Source organism: Scheffersomyces amazonensis (genome assembly GCF_036850825.1).
Source record: "Scheffersomyces amazonensis strain UFMG-HMD-26.3 chromosome Unknown RJT21scaffold_1, whole genome shotgun sequence".
Classification (NCBI taxonomy): domain Eukaryota; kingdom Fungi; phylum Ascomycota; class Pichiomycetes; order Serinales; family Debaryomycetaceae; genus Scheffersomyces; species Scheffersomyces amazonensis.
Window position 1 is genome coordinate 1,942,929 of NW_027042741.1, and position 22,615 is coordinate 1,965,543.

General features: G+C 31.2%; 11 protein-coding genes and 3 non-coding genes across 14 annotated transcripts; 4 read left to right on the forward strand and 10 right to left on the reverse strand. All coding sequences in view use genetic code 12, as the record gives it.

The window, feature by feature from the left end:
* Window positions 1–40: 40 nt before the first annotated feature.
* MDG1 (Mdg1p) lies at window positions 41–1,650 on the reverse strand (the record flags this gene model as incomplete). Its single annotated transcript, XM_064880013.1, has 2 exons — window positions 41–1,397; window positions 1,628–1,650. 2 exons carry the CDS (start codon window positions 1,648–1,650, stop codon window positions 41–43), a joined length of 1,380 nt encoding a protein of 459 aa, XP_064741255.1.
* A 975-nt stretch (window positions 1,651–2,625) lies between these two features.
* NCR1 (sphingolipid transporter) lies at window positions 2,626–6,549 on the reverse strand (the record flags this gene model as incomplete). Its single annotated transcript, XM_064880014.1, has 1 exon — window positions 2,626–6,549. The coding sequence occupies one exon, from the start codon at window positions 6,547–6,549 to the stop codon at window positions 2,626–2,628; it is 3,924 nt and encodes a 1,307-aa protein (XP_064741256.1).
* Window positions 6,550–7,653: 1,104 nt separating this feature from the next.
* ABP2 (Abp2p) lies at window positions 7,654–10,031 on the forward strand. The gene has a single exon (XM_064883045.1). The coding sequence runs from the start codon at window positions 7,958–7,960 to the stop codon at window positions 9,866–9,868; it is 1,911 nt and encodes a 636-aa protein (XP_064741257.1). The 5' UTR covers window positions 7,654–7,957; the 3' UTR covers window positions 9,869–10,031.
* On the reverse strand, window positions 10,032–11,487 carry CKA2 (casein kinase 2 catalytic subunit). Its single transcript, XM_064883046.1, has one exon. The coding sequence runs from the start codon at window positions 11,184–11,186 to the stop codon at window positions 10,194–10,196; it is 993 nt and encodes a 330-aa protein (XP_064741258.1). The 5' UTR covers window positions 11,187–11,487; the 3' UTR covers window positions 10,032–10,193.
* Window positions 11,488–12,036: 549 nt separating this feature from the next.
* On the forward strand, window positions 12,037–13,072 carry RJT21DRAFT_117578 (uncharacterized protein). The gene has a single exon (XM_064880751.1). It carries the CDS (start codon window positions 12,087–12,089, stop codon window positions 13,011–13,013), a length of 927 nt encoding a protein of 308 aa, XP_064741259.1. The 5' UTR covers window positions 12,037–12,086; the 3' UTR covers window positions 13,014–13,072.
* On the reverse strand, window positions 13,005–13,966 carry MRPL10 (mitochondrial 54S ribosomal protein uL15m). Its single transcript, XM_064880752.1, has one exon. It carries the CDS (start codon window positions 13,955–13,957, stop codon window positions 13,079–13,081), a length of 879 nt encoding a protein of 292 aa, XP_064741260.1. The 5' UTR covers window positions 13,958–13,966; the 3' UTR covers window positions 13,005–13,078.
* A 157-nt stretch (window positions 13,967–14,123) lies between these two features.
* RJT21DRAFT_t11 lies at window positions 14,124–14,196 on the forward strand. The gene has a single exon. It is a non-coding gene; the product is annotated as a tRNA-Thr (tRNA).
* Window positions 14,197–14,228: 32 nt separating this feature from the next.
* Window positions 14,229–16,048, reverse strand: RJT21DRAFT_101716 (putative ion transporter; the record flags this gene model as incomplete). The annotated part of the gene is made up of 2 exons (XM_064879732.1): window positions 14,229–15,776; window positions 15,846–16,048. 2 exons carry the CDS (start codon window positions 16,046–16,048, stop codon window positions 14,327–14,329), a joined length of 1,653 nt encoding a protein of 550 aa, XP_064741261.1. The 3' UTR covers window positions 14,229–14,326.
* A 912-nt stretch (window positions 16,049–16,960) lies between these two features.
* On the forward strand, window positions 16,961–17,431 carry RJT21DRAFT_111643 (uncharacterized protein; the record flags this gene model as incomplete). Its single annotated transcript, XM_064880015.1, has 1 exon — window positions 16,961–17,431. One exon carries the CDS (start codon window positions 16,961–16,963, stop codon window positions 17,429–17,431), a length of 471 nt encoding a protein of 156 aa, XP_064741262.1.
* Window positions 17,432–17,528: 97 nt separating this feature from the next.
* RHO3 (Rho family GTPase) lies at window positions 17,529–18,803 on the reverse strand. Its single transcript, XM_064883055.1, has 2 exons — window positions 18,461–18,803; window positions 17,529–18,297 (listed from the first exon to the last, which is right to left on the reverse strand). Exons 1-2 carry the CDS (start codon window positions 18,489–18,491, stop codon window positions 17,627–17,629), a joined length of 702 nt encoding a protein of 233 aa, XP_064741263.1. The 5' UTR covers window positions 18,492–18,803; the 3' UTR covers window positions 17,529–17,626.
* A 312-nt stretch (window positions 18,804–19,115) lies between these two features.
* Window positions 19,116–20,045, reverse strand: RJT21DRAFT_111645 (uncharacterized protein; the record flags this gene model as incomplete). The annotated part of the gene is made up of 1 exon (XM_064880016.1): window positions 19,116–20,045. One exon carries the CDS (start codon window positions 20,043–20,045, stop codon window positions 19,116–19,118), a length of 930 nt encoding a protein of 309 aa, XP_064741264.1.
* A 243-nt stretch (window positions 20,046–20,288) lies between these two features.
* RJT21DRAFT_124296 (glucose N-acetyltransferase) lies at window positions 20,289–21,991 on the reverse strand. Its single transcript, XM_064882779.1, has one exon. It carries the CDS (start codon window positions 21,963–21,965, stop codon window positions 20,370–20,372), a length of 1,596 nt encoding a protein of 531 aa, XP_064741265.1. The 5' UTR covers window positions 21,966–21,991; the 3' UTR covers window positions 20,289–20,369.
* A 217-nt stretch (window positions 21,992–22,208) lies between these two features.
* Window positions 22,209–22,279, reverse strand: RJT21DRAFT_t24. Its single transcript has one exon. It is a non-coding gene; the product is annotated as a tRNA-Gly (tRNA).
* Window positions 22,280–22,282: 3 nt separating this feature from the next.
* On the reverse strand, window positions 22,283–22,354 carry RJT21DRAFT_t23. Its single transcript has one exon. It is a non-coding gene; the product is annotated as a tRNA-Asp (tRNA).
* Between the last annotated feature and the right edge of the window lie 261 nt (window positions 22,355–22,615).

A 22,615-nucleotide genomic window follows, 5' to 3' on the forward strand; every position in this document is an offset into this window, starting at 1 on the left:
TATTGGTGATATTAGTGATTAGTTGATTTTAATGAAGAATTTACAACTTTCTAAAGAATCTAACAATGAAGTTTGGTTTCTTTTCTTTCTTCTTCTTATCTTCCTTAGCAGATGAAGAAGTAGTAGAAGCCTTGGCCTTGGCTGGAGCAGTCTTTGCAGGAGCTGGTGTAGCAGTTTTTGTTGGTATATTAGCTTCTTCAGTTAATTTGGCTTTTTCTGCTTCTGTAAGATTCATTTCTTCAAGAGTAACGTCACCTTCTTGGGCAACAACTGCTGCAGTAATGGCATCCTTATCGACAGTACCTTGGGCAATAACTATTTCTTCATCTGATTCATAATTCTTGGCCTTCTTTGGAGACTTGACTAATGGAGAAGCATCGACTTCCTTTTCGACAGCAGCTTCACCGTTAGAAACAGCTGGTGTTTCAACTGGAGCATCTGATTTAGGATCTAAAGTCTTTGGAGCCTCTTCAGTAGCTTCTTTTACTTCTGGGACAACTGGTTCTGGGACGACTTCTTTAGTTTCTGGAACAGCTTCTGGAATGACTTCTGGTACGACTTCTGGGGCAACTTCCTTAGTTTCTGGAACAGGTTCTGGGGCGTCTTCTGGAACAACAGGTTCTGAAACAACTTCTTTAGTTTCTGGAACGGCTTCTGGAGCAGTTTCCTTTTCAGAAGCAACAGCTACAGCAGCAGCACCTGCACCTACAGCAGCAACACCTGCGGTACCTGCGGCAACTTCTTCTTCTTCTTTGGTAGTTGGTTCTGGAGTTTGTTCTTCGGTAGTTTCACCTTCAGTAGATCCTTCAACAGTTGTACCATCAGTGGCAGTGGCCTTCTTCTTCTTCTTGGCCTTATATTGACTTCTCTTAACTTTCTTCTTTTGTTTTTTCTTTTCTTCAGCAGTCAATTCTGGTTCATTTAAAGTTTTTGGATCAACATCTCTAACTTGTTCAAAAGCAGCTAATGCTTCTGGGTCTTTTGGGACATGAATTCCTGGTTCACCTAAAGTTGTTTGAATACCTTCAGTTGATGGTAAAACAGTAGTTTTAACATCGTCTTTTGGAGTTGCAGCAGCTGCAACTGCAGCAGCGCCTACACCAGTGGCAGCAACTAAACCACCAGCTTCTGGAATAGCAGATCCCGAACTTTTAGCTTCAACTAAATCCGATTCTTCTAAGACATTATTTTCATTACCACTTTCATCTTTTGAAATTCTTTGGGTAGATGAAACTAACCATTCACCATCAACTACATATTTGTAGAGAATTGGTTCTGAAGATTTTGGAAGTGGAACAGTTAATGAGAAAGATCCATCAGTTTCCTTAACTAAAGGAAATGATTTAGACCAATTATCAAAAGTACCAGTAAGAATAACTTCTTGAGGACCCTTTGGCCTACAAATAATGTAAAGTTAATATATATTTCAAAGTCTATATTAAAGCCTCGTAAAGCATAACATTAAATGTACCTATCAAAGACAATCGAGAAGACATTGACTCGATTTCTGACTTTGAAACTTTGTCAATGGTTATAACTCAGACTCAGTATCAGTACGATAATGTTTTGCCACAACTTTAACTAATATAATATACTATAAATATATTATAGTAATGTTAATACTTACCATGAAAATGTATATGATGACATTCCGGTGGATATTACTAATAGCTATGAATGAATAATTACAAACAAGAATTACAATTGACAACAATTACTATGACTACTGTCTCGATAATAACAACAATTAATTATTCTCACCTGTGAGGCTGGTTCTAAAGTAACAGTAAGTTAAATAGAGATAAGAAATATATATTTAATATAGCAAATAATTTTATTTGGCTTCATCCAACTTTTTTTTTTCCCTGACTTTCGCCTTCTAGTTCCTTCTTTTCTTGGGTACAAAAATTAGGTAAGGCTACAGTTTGGCCAAGGCAAGGCTGGGGAAATTCGGACTTTATTGTTTCTGTCTAGTATTATTATTATGAAAGTTGTCAGTGACAACTCATTGTGATGAATACTGTTCATTTTACTCTCATTTTGCAACAAGAAATTCTAATCATACTAATACAAATATTAATACTACTAGTTGTACTAATTCTATTAATAGTAAACCCTAATATTAAGTTTAATATACGCTAATAATAAACAAATGAGAACTTTTATTTTTATTATATCATGTGGGGACTGCTTGATCTGGTAGTTCAGTACACTCCTTTAAAACACTGGGGCTATACAAATGAAATTCTGATATTGCTTTGTTCGGGTGGATGTGGCTGAACTTCCCAAACCGGCCATAAATTGTACGTTTTTGGGGGGGCATCACTATATGCAGCACTGCCGAATTGGGACTGCCGAATTTTTTTAAATACTTTATATAAATTAAATACTTGATGGTACCATACTTTTAGTAGTAGTGTGACCTTAACATTTAGTATACAAATGCTAATGGTACATTTCGCTCACTTTTGTCTTGACAACACAGTCAAACGTCAATTAACCGAATTGAACTTTGACGTAAACAAAACAAAAACAAATTAAAATTAAAATTAATTGTTAAGACAATGTGCTCAACAAAGACACTTTGCTTTTGCATTCATGTTTATTTTTCGCTTGCCGGCTAATTTATTCGTCAGTATATGCATCGAATCTATTTCCCAATTGGGATTCGCTACCTTGTAAATCATTATCAAATGTAATTGTAGAACGATGATCATCACCAAAATAACTTAATAAAATTGGTAATAAACATAAGCCATGAATGGCTGCAATAAATACTAATGAAATCCACATTCGGAAATAATAAACCTCAAAGATTTTCGATCGAGTGAATGCAAGTACTGAGATCCCAATTATTTTAGTTAATGTAACTCCACTTAATACTGAACCTCCAACTGAACTTAAAGCATTAAAACTCTTTAAAAGTTTTAAATTTGCCTTTAAATCATCTGCATTTCTAGTAGCTACTCCACTATTCATAAATTCTTCAAAGTATTCATCTTCATTACCACTAATATTTTCATCTTCAAATAATGATACTTTACTTATAACATATGCTCGACTTAGATGAATAGTAAATTCAACAGCTATACCAGCACAAATAATTAAATTAACTAATGAAACTGCATTTAATGATATTGACCATAATGCTAAAACTCCTCCAATATTAATTAATATTGAAAGGACAACAATTGTCATAACAGTAGCTGTTCTGAATGATCCTAATAATATTGAACTAACAATCCAAATAGTTAATAAAGCAATTCCAAGTAAAGAAAATGTATCTTTAATTATTGTTGCATATTGAACAAAGAATACATAAAATGGTGAAAAGGCAAATATATTCAAATCTGGTTGATATTTCTTAATTTCATCAACAATTCTAATGGAATTCTTATAGGCATTAATAAAATCATCTTGTGATCTTAATGGTTCATGACCAGTTCTGAAATAACTGGCATCAATACTTGTATTTGTTCTTAATATACTATTATAGTAAGGAGCTTTACCACCTAATGGACATGGATCACTAGGTTGTTCAATCCAATTATTGAAATAATTCATAAATTCTCCATCTGTAGGAAATCCATTCATAAAACTATCATAAGGTGGATCATGACTCTCATAACATGCGGTACATTGTCTTGTTGGAGTTCTAGGACTGCAAAATTCACGTTCATGTTCTAATGGAGATGTTGGAACTTTCTTAACTCGACAACATAAATCTAAATCTGGGTTTAACCATGATAAGAAATCATCCAACCAATTGGATGATGGCTCAGCAATTGAAGAGATAGAACTTCTTTTATATTCTTGTTCTAATATATTGGCTAAGGAATATTCATCACAGCCAGAAAACTTACCACAGATTTGCTTTTGAACATGTCTTTGAGTCACATCTGAATCCTTAACGACGAAGAATACAGGAGGTCCAACATTTAAGTAATTATATACTGAATCAAAATAATTAATAAGATATGAATCATGAGGAATTGCGATTCTTTGATCTAATCCCAATGGTACTGTAGGTAAAAGACCTAAAGATATACCTAACCAAACAACGAATAAGGTTAAAATCTTTGGTTTATTAGTCTTAGATAATATAAATGGTGCATAGTATTTGCTGATAAGTTTTGAGAAGTTATATTCATAATGATCCGATAATGTTTCGATATCATTATCATTATTATTTTCATTATCATTATTATTATTATTGTCATTATTAACAAACTCATCTTCATGAGGTAATGAGATTGGACCATCAAGTTGTATAAAAGGAAAACAATCAATTCGATTACTTTCCAACCGTCTTTGATCCAAAGTTAATACTGAAACAAAGCATGTCATTTGTAAGATAAAATTAATTAATACAGCGCCGGCACTGTAAAATGCAAAATTCTTAACGGCTGGCATATCAACTCTAGTAGCCAATAAAAACATGGCTACTTGTAATACAGCACTAATTAAACATGATGGACCAATATTCTTTAAAGTTTGAGAAATTCTTCTCTCTAATGGAGCATAGGGGAAAGTTTCACTAACCAAATGTAATTCATGAACAATTAAGAATATATTATCAATACCAATGGCTAATACTAAAAATGGTATAACTTCAGCAATAATTAATGTTGATTTCAATCCAATATATGAAAAGAATCCAAGTGATGAAGTAACTGAAAGTAATATTATAAATATACCAACAAGTCCTAATAAGAATCTTGTTCTTACTAAACTTTTTAAATTTGTAGTAGGTAATTTCCCTCCTAATGCTAAGGATGCATATATAAACATGACTAAATATGATATAATTATAATTCTTATATCAGTATTAGTAGATTTATTTAATTCTTCAGTTAATGATATTTCTGTACTATAAGCAATATTTAAATGAGGATTCTTTCTTCCTAAATCATGAGCCCATTTTTGTAACAGATGTTCATAATCAATTGTCTTATTAGTATATTCAATATTACTCAGATTACTATTAATTAATAATGTTACTGTAAATGCTCTAGCTTCTAATATATTATCTCTATCAAATAATATATTCTTTTGTAAAGGTTGTTGAAAACTTGGTAAACAATTAACTGGAGAATTAGCACAATTCTCAATTTGAGATTTCCAATTATTCTCATCTAAATGTGTTATATCTCCATAGAAATATTGAGTAAATGATTGAATTCCACAACTTGTATCGAGTGGTTTAAAACATATATCATTAAGAGTTGTATGATTATTAATGGTTTGTAATTCCTGTTCTTTAGCAAACCACCATTGAACAGTATCCCAATTCAATATAGGTTCTGAATCATTCTTACTACTAACAATGATTTGTTCAATTCTAAACCATTCTCCAAAACTAGATTCAAAATATTCAAGATTCTTTAGTGCTGGTTCTTGAGGACTTACCCAAAGATTAATTGGATTTGTTTCAAAATTCAATTTATATAAACCTCCAGATAATCCTAATGATAATATTAATGTTGAACCTATAATAATTCCTGGAAATGATGAACAAAAGAATCCAATAATTCCAAATGCATTTTGAATATTATCAATTAACTTTATATGATAATTATGAAAATAATTAATTTTACTCTTAATTGTAACATAAGTCAAAGGATTAATTTCAACATCAATATCATCATCATCTTCTGAATGTTCAGATTTAAATTTAAATATATACATATGATAAGCTCCTAATAATAAAATCAACACAATCCAAATAATTAATATAGAAAATGAAAAACAAGGTAATACCCCTACTTTACATGTATTCTTAAAACTACTAAAATAACTTAATTTTGGACATGATTGTTCACAATCTGAACATGCACATTTAAAGGTTTTATCATTACAAGGTTTCATATCATCAGATCTTAATTTGAGACCTGCATTGGATTCATCTTCAGTTAAATTATAAGCATAATTGACTTGAAATGGTGAGCCACCTAAGAAAGGCTTTTCATCCCCTAAGAATTTTAAAAATTCTTGATAATTCTTAGCTCCACCACCAATTAAATCCATAGCATAACCATTTGTTGCTGAGAATTTAACATTTTTACAAGAATCATAAAATTCTTCAGCTGCATTTGGATCAATATATTGAGTTAATTCTGTTACTATATCATTTCCTGTATCATAAGCTTTTTCAGTCTTGGTAATGTTAATAAAAGTTGCTTGATTTGGTGAACAAGTAAATTTACAAATAAAATTATAGAAATTCTTATGACAAGCAGGACATGAACTAATTAAAGGATCTACTCTCTTTAATGAAGTTTTCATACTTTCTAATTGATTTTTATTACAACATATTTGTGAAGTATCAAAATCTGTACCACATATTGAATATAATAATTCAATAGTATCTTGTTCAGGTTTTACTGCTGAAGAATATGATGGACAAGGTAATGAACTACCAAATACAGACTTTTTACCACAATCTCCATACATTGCACAGTAACCATTTTCATGAATAACTTGATTTGTAGCACTTACAGTACTAATTATAATTGCGGCAAATGAGATCCACCATAATGACAATTTCATTTTAATTGGCTTGCAACTTTTTAAATTTTAACTAGTAGTAGCTCTATCAGTAGTAGTTAATTATATAGAAAAAGATAGTTGATATATACTTATAATGACTTATAGTGACTTATGGTACTTATGAGTAATTGGGGGGGGTAGAGATATTTAATGAATTGCTGCACAATTATAAACTGTCTGATTGACTTGCCTAAAAGGAACAAGACCGAATTGTTGCAAGTGTGACATTTTCCCCTTTTATCTACAGATCTTTACTAGGGGGGAAGGAGAAAGAGAGCTAGACATTTTGGTTTTGGTAGGTTTGCCACGACCTTAACCCCATACTTTTCCGTGGTACTGCACACTGGAACATTTTGCTCCTTCCTTATCTATAATACTACTATGATAAAGTTGCTTGCTATACTGTATGAGATGAAGATATTTGGTTGGTGGATGTGCGTGTGGTGTGAGCATCATATGATGCTGTAGAAATAGATTGCTATAGGTTAAAGTTAAGCCAGACATATTGAACAAAAGTTAGTTACCAAATAGGAAATCATAGAGAGACGCATTAATGGTACCATATTTATTTCTATTGAATTCTTGAATTCTAATCTATAAACAATTAATTGTACAATATACAGTTGGTAAGTACAATCTAGGTATTCTTTGCTTACATCGTATCTCGCGGGACATACGCACAGCTCCTTGCTTTGGCACACGGTATTTATACATAATTAGGTATATAGAAGCAGAAATGTACGCACCTTCTATTATTGAAACAATCGAGTTTCGTACAAAACGCGTCAAGTTTTATATTTGTTTTGGCTTAAAAAAAAAGTTACGCAGGTATTTAGCCGGTGGAACAATTTCCTGATTAGGGTAAATATAGTACATAACAATTCAGGGAATAAATAAGGTGCAGCCATAAAAATCAATCTGCTCGTCAATGCCATACTTAATGGATGCAAGTTAGAGTTCAACAGACGCACGAAGGTGCCTGTTTGTTTATTTTTTATTTACGTATTCTATTTATTTATTTACTTTTATATTTTATTGGTATTTATGGTTTTATATGTTAAAGATTTTAGGTTTATTCGTTTTGAACCAATAAATCTTGTTAACACCATATATCGTTTATAGATGTTTCTTTTATTAAATAGACTTAACTTCCTTATAAAATAGCGTTTGTTTAATCTTATTGTTTTGCTTTATGTGAAACATCTATTACGAAACGGTCTGAATCTGAAACCATTTCTGCGCATAGTCTCCCAAACATTCATATTACCGACTTAACCGATACATTCATTTCTAACAGCTTGTCCCATCCATTCTAGTTCGTTTGTTCATCTTCGACTCGAATCAACTTCAATCAAATTTAATTCTACCTACTTACAATAAATACAATAAATACTCAGAGAGGCTTTCCATGAGTATCAGAACTTTTAAATCCAAAAATGATGACGAACCCTGGGTTCAGCTTCAACATAAAACAATGTTAAAATGGTTGAATAGTAAAATAAAAGACTACGATCAACTTGAATTACCCGATATACCATCAGCTCCTAATTCAATTGAAAATTTACAGACAGATTTACAGAATGGTTTGGTATTAATCAAACTCATTAATAGACTAATATATGACTATCATAATGAACAGAATCACAACTCATATTACTATGAGAAACTTTATTATTTAACACCAATTTACAATAATCCTAAATTCAAACTACAAATAATTGAAAATCTCGATGATATCTTCAAATTTCTACAATTAATACTTAAATTGAATATCTGTAATATATCTTCAGATAATCTATATGATGGTAATTTAAAATTAATTCTTGGTTTAACATGGTCCTTATATTTATTTAATATGACAAGTAAGTTCAATCAAGTTTCTTCATTCATGGAAATTAAACAAATATTGCTCGACTGGTTATATCCTATACTGTCAATATCAAACTTTCACAAGGACTGGATAGATCTGGTACCGATATTAACTTCAATATTTAATCATTATGGTATAGAACTTCCTTCAACCAATTTGACGGAAATTCTCACATTCATCCACGATGATCTTAATATACCTATACTTATAGATACAGATGATTTTACTGCTGATATAGCTCCCGACGAAAAATGTATAGTAACTTTTTGTGTGGAACTATACAAATACTTTGAAATAGACGCTTCACATCAAGACCATATACTACCACCAAGCAGTACTCCCAATTATGATGATTTGGGACAACTCATTGTACAATCCAATAAATTTAAAAATAAGCTTGAAACAAAATCATTACGTTTTATTAATAGGGTAAACACCGTATTGAATCAATTATCCAATGATTATGATATACTCCAGTTAACAAAGCTGTCAATCATTGAAAAATTCAAGATTTCAATTGAAAAATTGACCCAAGTATGTCGTGATCCTAATGATCAAGGCCAAATAAATGACTTTCTACAAACTTATAATGAACTAGATATTCAGTTAATTGGATTAATTAATATTTATCAAACATTTCATAACTTTAAGAATCTGATTAAATCTCAATTGCTTTATACAGATTATCCTGAACTACACCAACTACATAGCAGTCTTATATCACATTTAAATCTTATTGGTTTATCGTACTTTCCTATCATTAAAAATCTCAGCATCGAAGTGGTAGAAACCAAAGTAGATAAGTTGTCTCAATTAGAAGGCAAATATCTTAATCTTGCAAAGGAAATTAATAATCAATTCGAGCCTATGTCCCAAGTGTTAGATAGTTTACTCGCCGATATTGAAGGTAAGAAATTAAGACAAGCTTCATCTATCAATAGGGAACTTTTATTCAAATGTCTAGATAATTTCGATATGCTAATATCATTTTTCTATAAAATTGATCACTTTAATAGACTGTTCAGTCTTGTCAAATCTACTATGGATCTTAAAAAGATCTTGGAGACTGAGTCAAAGCCATCAACTCCATTATTTTCATCCAATACATCATCCTATGCTTCTTTCAAGTTACTGTTAAGTTTTGAAAATAATGATAATTTGACTCATTTCCAATTATCAAAAGCATTTAAAACACTTGATCTCTCTATAGAAACAGCAGGTAAGTTGATGAAATTAGTTCCTTTAAAGTCGGTTATCACTATATCACCATCATTCTCATCATCTACATCGAGCTTTGTTAGTACTGGGACTTCAACAGGTAGTGAAGATGAAGATTTTATTTTTGATGATTTGCAACAAAAGTTAGATACTGAATTATCTGGAACCAGAAACAAGGTTTATGATCTTAATGAATTTATAAGTAAACTTGAAGGCGGATTCAAGTTATGAATTATGTATAGTTGTATATAAAACAAACTAAACAAAATATATGATTTAATGATACAGAATTGAATAAATCTCTTGTATTGATGATTAATGAACCATGTAAATTAAGAAATATAGAATTAACAAAACGAAAAATACATAACAAAAAGAATTATTAAGATTATTAAAGATGTTCCTTGAATTAAAGAATAAAATATCAATTATAAAAATCATTATAACAAAGAAAGCAAAACAACAAAAACAAAATACAAAGATGAAGTAATGAATGCAGTGTTGGAAAGATTATTAAATGGAGTTATTGGAAATGAATTACCATTATGCACCAATCTTATGGTTTTAAAGAGAAGAACGGATGATCCATAGCTTCTCTTGCGGTTGGTCTTAATTGATGATCGTAAGTTAACAATTTATCAATCAAATCTATGACTTCAGGACTTACTAAATGTTTGTTTTCCTTATTTACAAATGCTTTCCATGGTTTTCTTGGATATTTACCTAAAATATCATCATATTCTGAACTTAATGATAAACCATATTTTGAAAGATAAAGCATTAAATCATCAGTACCTAATACTTTAGCAATTTGAACTAATTGATCATTATTTGAATCACCTCTGAAAAATGGTTCCTTTTTAAATATTATAGCAGCCAACATACAACCAACTGACCAAAGATCTAAAGAATAATCATATTGTTGTAAATTAATTAATAATTCAGGTCCCTTATGATATCTTGATGCAACTCTAACATTATAATCCATTCCCTTATGATAAAATTCAGCCAACCCCCAATCAATTAATCTTAATTTTTTAGATAAGGGATCAATCATGATGTTTTGAGGTTTAACATCACGATGTATAATACCCATTGAATGACTATAATCTAATGCAATTAAAAGTTGAGTAAAATAATATTGAATATCACTAATAGTGAATTTAGGATATAAGACTCTAAAGTCTACATTGTTAATTTTTTCAAAGATTAAAGCAGGAATTTTCAGTTGTTCGTCCCTTACAATATCCAATAATCCAACAACATTTGGACCTCCGGTTAAATTTTGTAATATTTTAACTTCACGATATATCTTCTTCAATTTGACAGGTTTTAATACTTTTATTACACATGGTTCATCATTTATTACATTAACCCCTTGAAATACTTCACTATACTTTCCTCTACCTATCTTACTTAATATCTCATAATTCTTAATATCTCCCCATTGAATCTTGTGATTCTCATAATCCCAGTAATCACTTGGCTTTTTACTATTGACCTCAGCAAATACCCTCGATACTGAATAAACTCGCGTGTTCACACTCATCGATATTGATTTGATTTTTTACAAAATTAAATTATTTCAACAACGGATATAATTGATGATCAACGACACACCAATAATTAATATGTAATATTAGGAAACCACTTAATATTGGTAATCTATACTTTTGTCGATAAAGGGTGAATAAACAAATCAAATTCCAATAATGTTCCCTCAAGTTTTAATCTATATACAAAACCAAAAATAGATGATTCCCCACTTACTTAATCAGTTTTTTTTTATTTGTTCGATATTCCTGTCTCCCAAACTCCCACTGGTTCGTTGAGCCTTTCACCAAAACCCTCTCCCACTTTTTATCGATGATTTTTTTCTTGCCTCTCGTGTCTATGTCAAAAAAAATCTACGCTCGTTTGAGCCAGGAGTTCCATCACAGATAAAGATAACACACTCACTCACACTCACACTCACACTCACAATAATTTAGTACTGCCATTCTTCTTCGTAGTGAGGCTATTGATTCAATTTGAGAGTGTGTATTTTATCTTATGATTTTTCTTTTATGCTATATCTGAGTTTACTCAATAATGTAGATTCATATATGTATGTGTTACTGTAGCTGTTACTGTAGCTGCAGTACCTGTACTTGTAACTGTAACTGTGCCTGTAACTTTAGTAGATATAGTAATGGTAATGGTAATAGTTATAATATTTACAACAGAATTGAAGATACAATGTAGTCAACAATAGAACGTAACATGGTAACAAGAAATGAAGTAGTAATGTAATGTCCTACACTGGTACCTTAGGAAAGGAAAGTATAATTTCGCATCCACTCCGAAATCTCGCGAGTACTGTAATGGGAAAAAATTAATCTTAACTATGATACTACAGATCTACAATGAATGAAAGCATTGTGAACCGAGATTAAGACCCTATTGAAGTATGTACAAAGTAACTTCAGTCACACTAACTGACATAAATGATAAGGAAATAGTAAAGGATGTTCAATTATGGAATAAACAATCGAATAATGAAGAATCTAATGCTACTCAGAACGCGATACCGAATATAAATAATTCATATAGAAGATTACCCATATACCTTAATTATAGACTAATACCTATTTATTTAATAGCAGGTAATCCCTTACATGTATTTTCCACTTCTGAAACTACTAAAGAATGGTTTAAACATAATCTTTTACAAAAATCATTCAATGTCAATGAATATGTCAGTCTAATATTCGAATCCACTTCATCAACTTCACCAACATACTTAATTTTCTATTATAAAATTAAGACAAATCAGATATATTCAATAGTAATAGATTTTTCATATATTCAACTGTTACTTGGTACTGTAGATAAACTTGGAGATATAGAGTCTTCATTAACAAAACCAAGATCAGATTCAAATACCGTTGTATTCGACAAAGTACTCCAACAAAAGAAAAAGAGATCAAGTCCATTTCTAGTAGATCAAGAACCATCCCTGTCAATAGCATTACAATTAAAACCAAAACAAGCATCTTCACCTTCACTACTGATTCTTACAACACAAGATCAAGTTAATCTGGCCATTAACAAGATCATTCTATCGGGCCTAAGGATACGGGGATTTTCTACGAATTTAAATGATAACATAAATAACAAATTAACTATAAAGGAAATATATCAAATGACATATAAGGCAACATTATTCTCATTGAGGAAATATAATTTTAATTTTATAAATAATAAGTTAGTATCTGATAAAGACATACAAAATTCGAATATTAAACAACATCCTATTCGTATTAATGATTTGCAGGATATTGTTGAGAAATTATTACAACTTTTCATCGATATTGATGACCCTAATGTGGTATGATAATATATGTATATGTATATATATATATATGTCAACTATTTATACGATTATATAGACAGATTTATTTACATGGAGTAGGTGTGAGGCTCATAGATTTCGTTCTTGTTAAGGAAGTCCACTACAGAAATGTATCTAACTTCATCACTACTTCTCTTTTTGGAGGCTGTTTCCAATTGTTGTTCTAATGCTGATTTAGTAACTTCCTTCTTGAAGCTTCTTGTATCTTCCTTTAAGTGATCCAATAATAATGAAGTGTCCTTTAATAAGTAACCTCTCTTTTCTGGATCAGAATAATATTTGATATCTCTCTTATGAGTTGGTCTTGCTTGCATTGGTAAATAACCCTTCTTCAATAAGAATATATCTGGAAGCACATGAGCACGTAATCCTAACTTTGTGAAATATCTTGCTGTAAAAGTTTGATTCATTTTTTCAATCAGTTCTATGGCTGACTTAGAAGCTCTGGATGCTTCAATACTTAATGGAACATTATATTGTTCAGATCCATTAGCTAAAATTTTCACCCCATCTTTAATACCACCAGTAATTAAACCACATTCTTTCATGGTTTTTATATCTAATAATTCACCTTCCTTTAAAGGTATTCTATTACTATTCCAAAATTCTTGAATTCTTTCTAAATTCAATTGATGGTATATTTTCTTGTGTGGTCTTTTAAACCCTATGATTGGGAAACGTTTATAAAATGGTGTTTGACCACCTTCAAATAAATGAGGTACTTTTCCTCTAGCCTTTTGACCCTTTTGACCTCTACCAGAAGTTTTACCTAATCCTGAAGCTTGACCTCTACCTACTCTCTTATATCCTTTAACGGCCCCTTCATTTGGTCTTAAAAATCCCATATAACCTAGGTTACGTATGGATGTGAGTACACTGACTCCATTCATCACTCTGGACCTTAAACTTGTCCCAATATTAAACATTGTTGCTGGTGATACCTATTGAACATCCAAAACGATTACTATCCTCTAAATTTTTTTTCTACCAATTGACATGAAAAATCATTAATTTTCCTGCATATACAAATTTCCTGTATATAGATCTATGTCACGTTACATGTTACCTAAAAAGGCGTAAATTCGAAAGTTAGCCTTTATGGCCAAGTTGGTAAGGCACCTCACTAGTAATGAGGAGATCGTCAGTTCGAATCTGGCTGAAGGCATTTCTTTTTTATTACAAAATTATTTTTTTTTGCAGCTTATGAACAACACATTCATTTAAACATAAAACTATATATAAACAGAAACAATGTAAGAAATACTTATAATGTAATTCTAAAAGTTCTAAAAAACCTAAAAGCCCGAATATGATGGATCCGAATATCTTTCATAAGCTTCAGCGGTCCATTTTCTGAATCTCTTACCAAAGATAATTAGGAAGATAAAAGATCCATTAAGTACAACTGATACCAAGAATAAAAGCCAAGTAGTAACTTTCCATCCACAAGAGTTGATCCATGGTTGAAGGGCAAAACAAAAGCCCATAGATATCATATTTCTTATGAAAAGAATCAACACCAATCCCTCACTAGCAATTTGCCCATAACAATCAATTGGATATGCTAACGAAATTGCTCCAACTGCACTCATAGAAAACCCAATTAACCCTTGTCCAACAATAACGCTGATAGCCCAGTGTGCTTGATAGTATGGTCCCAATCCATAAGCAAGAATACCGGCGGCATTTAGAATAGTAGGGAATATAAAAGCATATAATCTGAATTCCGGTTCAAAAATTCCATTATTTCTCTTGGCTAAATAGATTGCAAGTTTATCAACTAATGGTCCACCAAAAAACATACCAATAATAGTTCCTACTGCTGCAGAAATATTGGTTAATCCAACTGCATTGGGACTAAAATTATACGGTGGTGCTGAATAAAGTTCGGAAGTTGTGCTGGCTAATAATGTAATCCACATAACGGCAGCCCCGTAAACTAAACCAGCCCATATGAAAGCTGGAAATCTTATCAAAAGAAATGGTCTTGAAAATATCTTAAACCAACTTCTAGTGTCATTGTATTCGCTATGAATGATAGCCATTCTCTTCTTGTAAGATCTTAAAGGCACTTCAATTTCACCTATTCTAGACAGATAATTGCTGTACTCATCACTAACTTCTACAGTCTTGATATCAGAACGTCCTCCCTTAGTTTCGATTGCACTAGTATGGGAGCGAATCTGTTCAGCTATATTTTGTTCTAAACTTTCTATAGATCGTCTTCTAAAGGAAGTATCTTCCATAAAGAATAATTGTGCAACGAATACTACTCCAAGAATTATTACCATAATATAGAAAGTCCATCTCCATCCTATAGTTGTCGTAATATAACCTGTAGCAACTGGAGAAAGGTTATTACCAGCACACAAAGCCATAATAACTAATCCTAAAGCAGTTGATCTTTCATGCTGGAAGAAAATGTCAGTTGTAGAAATTTCCACTAATGAATCAACTGGGGAAGCACTGAACCCACCAAATACTCCACTCCAATATAACATTTGAAGATTTTGAGCTCTACCCATTAATATCTTACTAACAATCATAAGTATAGTACATAACAAATAAACAAACCTTCTACCTATTTTAAGAGCAGTTGGTTGCAAAAATACACAACCAAGTCCTAAAAAGAGACATGATATTGCTATTGTAGTTGTCAAGTCTAAAAATGTACAATCAAATAATTCAGTCCAGATTGCAAAAATTGGACCCCCTAAGTTAAGCGCACCTGCTAATAAAAAAGACCTGTAAGCTAGTTAGTATTTGTTAACATGATTATTGCTAAAAGAGTATAGAAGAAGAAATGATACATACCAAAGAAAGAGAAAGGCAAACTGCCAGTATCTCTTTCTCTTACTCCACCTCAATGGATCATTCAAGTTTGAACTTGGCTGAGGTATAAGGATAATTCCATCTTTGCCTTTTTGCACCTTTAGTTCACCCAATAAATCAACTAAATGAACTGTACCTGGTACAATTTCGTAATTGTTATCTGGTTCAACTTCGGCAGTAATCATTCTATAAATATATTTTAATTCTGTAATTAACTTAATGATCAAATTTCTCTCATAGCCAGTTTATTGATGTGGCATAAGAATTACTTATATATCACATTCAGATCAAATTTCAGTTCATACACGCATAAATATAAAGATAAAACTTAGATATTAAAAGAAAGATGATTTACAAAGGTTTGATAAGTATACTACTACTAGAATGATAAGTTTTGGAGATAAGACTCTACTCTTAACCCCCGCTCAATTGAGAATGACAAAGGTACCGAGGGGCCTTACAGTTTAACTAATATGTACTGTTTCAGAATATCAAAGCGAGTACGTATTGTAATATGATAAACCTATAAATTAAGAATCATAGGAACCGCAATCATCTGCCTAATTGGGAAGGTCTAATTGAACAAAGAATATGGATTCAAGGGCGGAATCCTGCATTTCGTTGTTGCTACCTATTACCATGCTAAGGATTTTTCCTTGGGTCCTTTACTCCACCAATGATAATCGTCATTATCTTAATCAAAATGTAGTTAAGCTTCTCTAAAATGATAGTTTCTCCAGGTTATGATAAGGATGATAAGGCTAGTATTTTCGCACTACTTCAAAAATTGCAGCTTTGAAATGTGTAGATATCACAACGACATACTAGAGAATCAGGAGTATGATTGCGATATCTATACTTCCGAAGATTATTTAGAACAACAATCCTTTCTATTGGGAACACATATAATAATGACTTATCTTGAGATAACGACATTTGAAGATCTTTTCTTATATTTGCAGTAAAGAGATTTTGCAAAAGCTGTGAATCGCACGAACTTGAAAAGTTTGGATACTGAAAAATAAAATGCGACATCAGAAAGTGAATCAAACTTGTATATGACTGGGAAGAGTTACCTTATCCAGAACTAGCCAAGCATGGGTGCAAACAATAATCAAGATGATGAGGAAGATAAAGAGTTAAAGCAAATCTGGTCATTATTTCAAGATTCACCAGAAGATATTCAGGAGAGAAGAAAAAATATTACGAAAGTTATACAAGATAATACAACTTCAGTATATCCAACACAAATATCGATATTTACTGCCTTAGATGAGTTAATAGCATGTTTCTCACTTGGTGGTCAAGTTAAAAACTATTATAGATATGGAAATTATGATGTGTGTAAGAGACAACGAGAAAAATTCTGGTTTGCTATTAAAAATGGAGGCTTTTCTGAACTGAATGATAATGTAGACTTTAGTAAATTATCATCGAAAGATTTATCCAAGTATACTAAAATTCAAGATTTCTACAAGAATAGGGTATTGGAAGATAAGGCATTAGGAAGCTCTGAGGATATATGGGATGAAAGAAAAGAATTATTGGGAGATCCGTTTAAAAAATAGCATATGCAATTACGTAATATAGATAGAACCTAACTTGTAAATACAATAGAATAAAATATAATACAATACAATATTAAAAAATACATGGAGAACTTTTATTAACTGTAATTATCTGAATTATACAGGGTGTATGCGTGTATTTATTCTAAATGGTTTGGTGATGAAATGACTATGTGATGATCGAGCAACACAAGCTCACATTATAATACAACTTTTCTTTTTAGGTTCATTTTCACTAGCACCTTTAGGTCTAGCATTAAGAGCGCATCTAGCAGCTTCTGAAAATGCTTCATTTACACCTCTCTTCTTTTTAGCTGAACATTCTAAATATCTTAATGCACCTATTCTTTTAGCAACTGCTAAACCTTCTTCATAAGTTATTAATCTTTTCAGTTGATAATGATTATTATTACTCAGTGATTGATTATATGGATTATAGTGATCATCATCACCTGAGGTTCCGTTAAGTGCACTACCGTGTACATTATCAATATCACTATCTTCATGACTTCTTAAATCACATTTTAATGCAACCAACACTAATTTTACACCTTCACAATGGTCAGTTATTTCACCCACCCATTTGGACTGAACATTTTCTAAGGAATCAGCTGAATCTATTGAAAAACATAACATAATACAATGAGTATCGGCATAAGAAAGTGATCTTAATCGATCAAATTCTTCTTGACCTGCAGTATCCCATAATGATAACTGTACTGATTTCCCATCAATAAATATATCATGAACATAATTTTCAAAAACAGTTGGTTCATATACTTGTGGGAAATAACCTGTAGTGAATACATTTAATAATGAAGTCTTCCCACAAGCACCATCACCTAATATGACTATTTTCCGTTGAACTAGATTAATAATGTTAGTAACTTTATGAAAAATATTATATAAATTAAACCTCCGAGGGAATCCATAAATAATTCATAGATATATCTCATACAAATATAATTTATATGTGGATCATATCTAGTTATCATATTTAACAACGCATCGATAAGGTATAATACATACTTATTTCTGGACTACTTCCACAAAGTGGCATTATGAAAGATATTTAGATAGGATCACTGTATCAAAAGGTTTGCTAATAATGCTAAAAGTCTACCTATATTAGTAGATACTTGAGATACTATATGTGATATACGTATAATTATAGCAATGCAAGAGTTTGAGTTTATCACCTATTATGTAATGCTTACGAAAGTATTTTAATTGTTACCCTATTTTTTTTTTTATCAGTTCGTCTGTTTGTTTTGATTTTTTCCGCTGAGGCTCGCCTTGAAAAATTAACCTAACTAATAAGTTGAGACTGGCTGTCTTTATGTATGACGATGTGCAGACTATATTTGGTGAAGAATACGAGATTGTGAGCTCATTACGAGTGATGGTAATGTACACTATACAATAGGGTTAGATTGCAGAAATGTCAATGTAAATGTTAATGCAATTTTAAATGGAAATGTAAATGTAGTAGTAGAACTGTATGTACGTAGTTAATATGTTTGAGTTTTGAGTTTGAGATTAGTATCGGAATGAGCATACATACAATTGTAAAACATATTGCAGACGTAACTTTTTGTGATATTTGAATTCTATATAACCTATAAATAAATCAATGTATTGATTGCCGATTGTTGATAGAGTGGACTAAAGACTAAAGCCTAGACTACTCTTGTTGATCATCTATTAAATCTTCAAGATACATAGATGGAACGGTTTTTCTAGTAGATCTTGGACCTGCTTGAGGTGAAGCAAAACTGGATACTGATCCATGATGGGATGTTTGATGAGATTGAGGAGTTCCTTGAGGTTGTTGTTGAACTGGTGGATATACTGACAATGAATAATCACTATTATTAAATTCATTATTAACATATAAATTAGGAACTTGTGAAAGTCTACTTCCTGGATTATTAATTAAATTTGGAACTGATCCAGAATGAGTTCCATTACCTCCATATATAGAATTAGTTGTTGATCCTCCAAATTGACCCGATCTATTTCTCTTATGCAGCATAACTTCAGCAGTAGGTGAAATAAACATTTTAGTTAAATCATGTTTAGAAGTTGGACCAGTTTCAGAATTATAAATTGTAGAATTATCACCAACTTGAGATGCAGAATAACTTTGATTACCAAATAATAAACTTTTAGATGGACTAATTAATGGTATTTTAGATATAGTAGGATCAACATGATGATTAGAAAATACATTTAATGACATTTGAGGAGTAATAACTGAACCAGCATAACCTCCATAAGCATTTGTATTATTATTTTGATATTTTTCATAATATTCTTTTTCATTAGAAAATCCTTTCTTAGCTATTCTTGAAGCTACAAGTGATATAATTAAATGATATAAAATAAATCCGATGAAAATAGCTCCAACTATGGCACCAACAGCAATAAATACTGTTCCAGTTGGATTATTATTTCTTATAATATATGGATTATTATGACTAGGTGGTACAGACACAGAAGGAGTAGTGAATGTTTGTGAAGTAGAAGTAGTTAATGTTGGCATCCCAGTAAGGGTAGGTAAACTTCCACCACCATTTGCTCGTATTATAAGTTCAGTAACTAATGTAGCCATAGTGATTATAAATAGATTCTTTACTAAATACTTAATGAATGAATGAATAAACAAATTAAAACAAAGTGGTATGACTAACTAGTTCTCCCTATCCCTGTAGTACTATATTCCTATAAGTAAATAACAGTCTGACTATGATAATTGAAGAGGTTAAGTAAAACGATTGATGGATCTGAAATGAATTTTGGTTTGCGCTCTGGAAAAAATTTCTGTTACTAAAAATGGATTTTGTAAACAAACTAGATCAATTCGACCGGATTTCCAATCACGTGTATAAAACTAACTAACTAACTAACTATACAATTTATCTTACTACTTCACATTTTACTTTATAACCCAATAACTTAATCTGGATTTAGAGAAATCGTGTCTAATCCAATTCCAAATATCTACACTAGCACAATCTTCAGTAATTCTTGGTTTATATCTACCAGGATAAGTGATATAGTAATCTTCCCAATCATCAACTTGTGCGCAATAAATCTTATTCAGATTATAGTAATCTTCATTATCTTGATGTTCCCATGGTTTTGGAATTGGAGAATCGGAAAAATGAACAACTTTAGCTCCTTGTAGTATTTCAATTGGTTTCCATTCAGCTTCCTTATCGGGGACTTCTTTTTTTATAAATGGTAAATATTGAGGTTCAACTGTGAATCGTCTATGCCAAAATTCTCTAAATTCTCCTGTTAAAACTCCATATACTTTATGAGGTAAGATTCCTACCTTAAAATTCTTTTCACCAGCTTTAAATTTATCATTGAATACTTTATTTAAAATTTCCATATCATAATCATTAGCTCTTTTAAGCATTGATCTATTAAAAATTGACCAATACCATGGATTAAAGGTATATTTCAATAATTCATGAAACATGTCTCTTGATGGTTTAATTACCATAATATGATTGGCAAAAAAATCATCAAAGTTATCATACTTATGACCTTCATATAAAAGTGTTGGAAGAAGATTAAATGAACTTTTATCAGCTGGTAATTTAGAAATATCATTGACTAATTTACCCATGCGTAAATGATATCTCCTTGTGGTTGGGATTTCAACTTTTTTAGGTAATTTTCGAGCTAAATCATGAACTTTACCTCTTTGTTCTACTACATCATTTAACCAATATGCTTGTGGTAAAGCATATTTTATTTCTTTTGGTAATTTGAATAGTTCATCTATATTTCCGTGGGAATTGACAAGTGTATTAAAATCAATTTCTTCATTTGATTCATTTGGAATATTTAACAACATTGAATCTGCATCAAAATATACAATTCTATCAAATTCAATTAAGTTGAAAATATGAAACTTGGTGAATGAACTTGACCAAGATGAAGATTCACTATTTCTTGTTTTGAGAAGATCTACTGGTCTTAAATCAATATTATGCTTATTGGAAAGTAAATAAAGTTCATTCCAATTCCTGGCATTATGAAATGTCATCGTCTTATCATACAATATGACATAATTTTTAATCTTTGAACCAGAATTTTGTAAATGAATAAAATTTATAATAGCGAGATTTAAATATTCATAATTAGTAGCATATTGAACATAAGCGAATTTATCTACGTTAAAGTCCTTTTGATCAAACTGTCTATTCTCATCATAATATTGAATAACTTCATTCGGTATAACTCTTAAATGCTTATCAAGTCCTGTTTCCCAAACATAATCTGTCGACTCAAGTAATACATGAGAAATAAGATAGTATATTATTACAAACAGGGCAACTTTAAACTCCCAATTTTTCCTGATCCATTTCTTAAAGGTTCTAATTATTGATTCCTCTTCCACAACTTTATCCTTATAGGTCCCTATATCTTTATCTATTTCTTTCGCAATATGTTCTTGAATTGCTCTATGATCTTCTTCATCATCATAATCAAAATATTCAGCTCCAAACTCACTCATATCGAACTTGGTAAGCTGCAATTCTATGAATCCTAACTATGGAAACTGAAAAATTAAAATCATCTTGAGCAACGCGCGCAACTCCGATATTTTGGTGCCACCGAAAAATCACTGCAAAATTCTGAAGACCGAACTTGATCTATCATTAAATTACGAATTATACACTCAGGCAACTTTCAATGAGTTTAAAAAGCACCTAGACTACCAAATAGACAGCTTAGGATATCAGAAATGCAAAAAAAATGCGCAAACCCGGAATCGAACCGGGGGCCCAACGATGGCAACGTTGGATTTTACCACTAAACCATTTGCGCAAACTCCGCGACGGGGAATTGAACCCCGGTCTACCACGCGACAAGCGGTAATTCTAGCCACTAAACTATCACGGATTTTTGTTGAAAGAAAATTAAGCAGCTCGCTCACAGAGAGTTCTTATCACGTGATTTTTTCATACTAAATGGTCACGTGACTTCTGCGTGTTATTTTGCGCGTGATCCCGTTTTACCTGAATTTATGATTTTGCAGTATTTGCAGTAATGTATGTTATTCATTTACACTAATTGAAATGTAAATACTTATAAGTACTTATTTCTGTATGCTCACAAGGTGTATTTAATTGGTCTTCTATAAAAATAAATTGTTTATAAAGA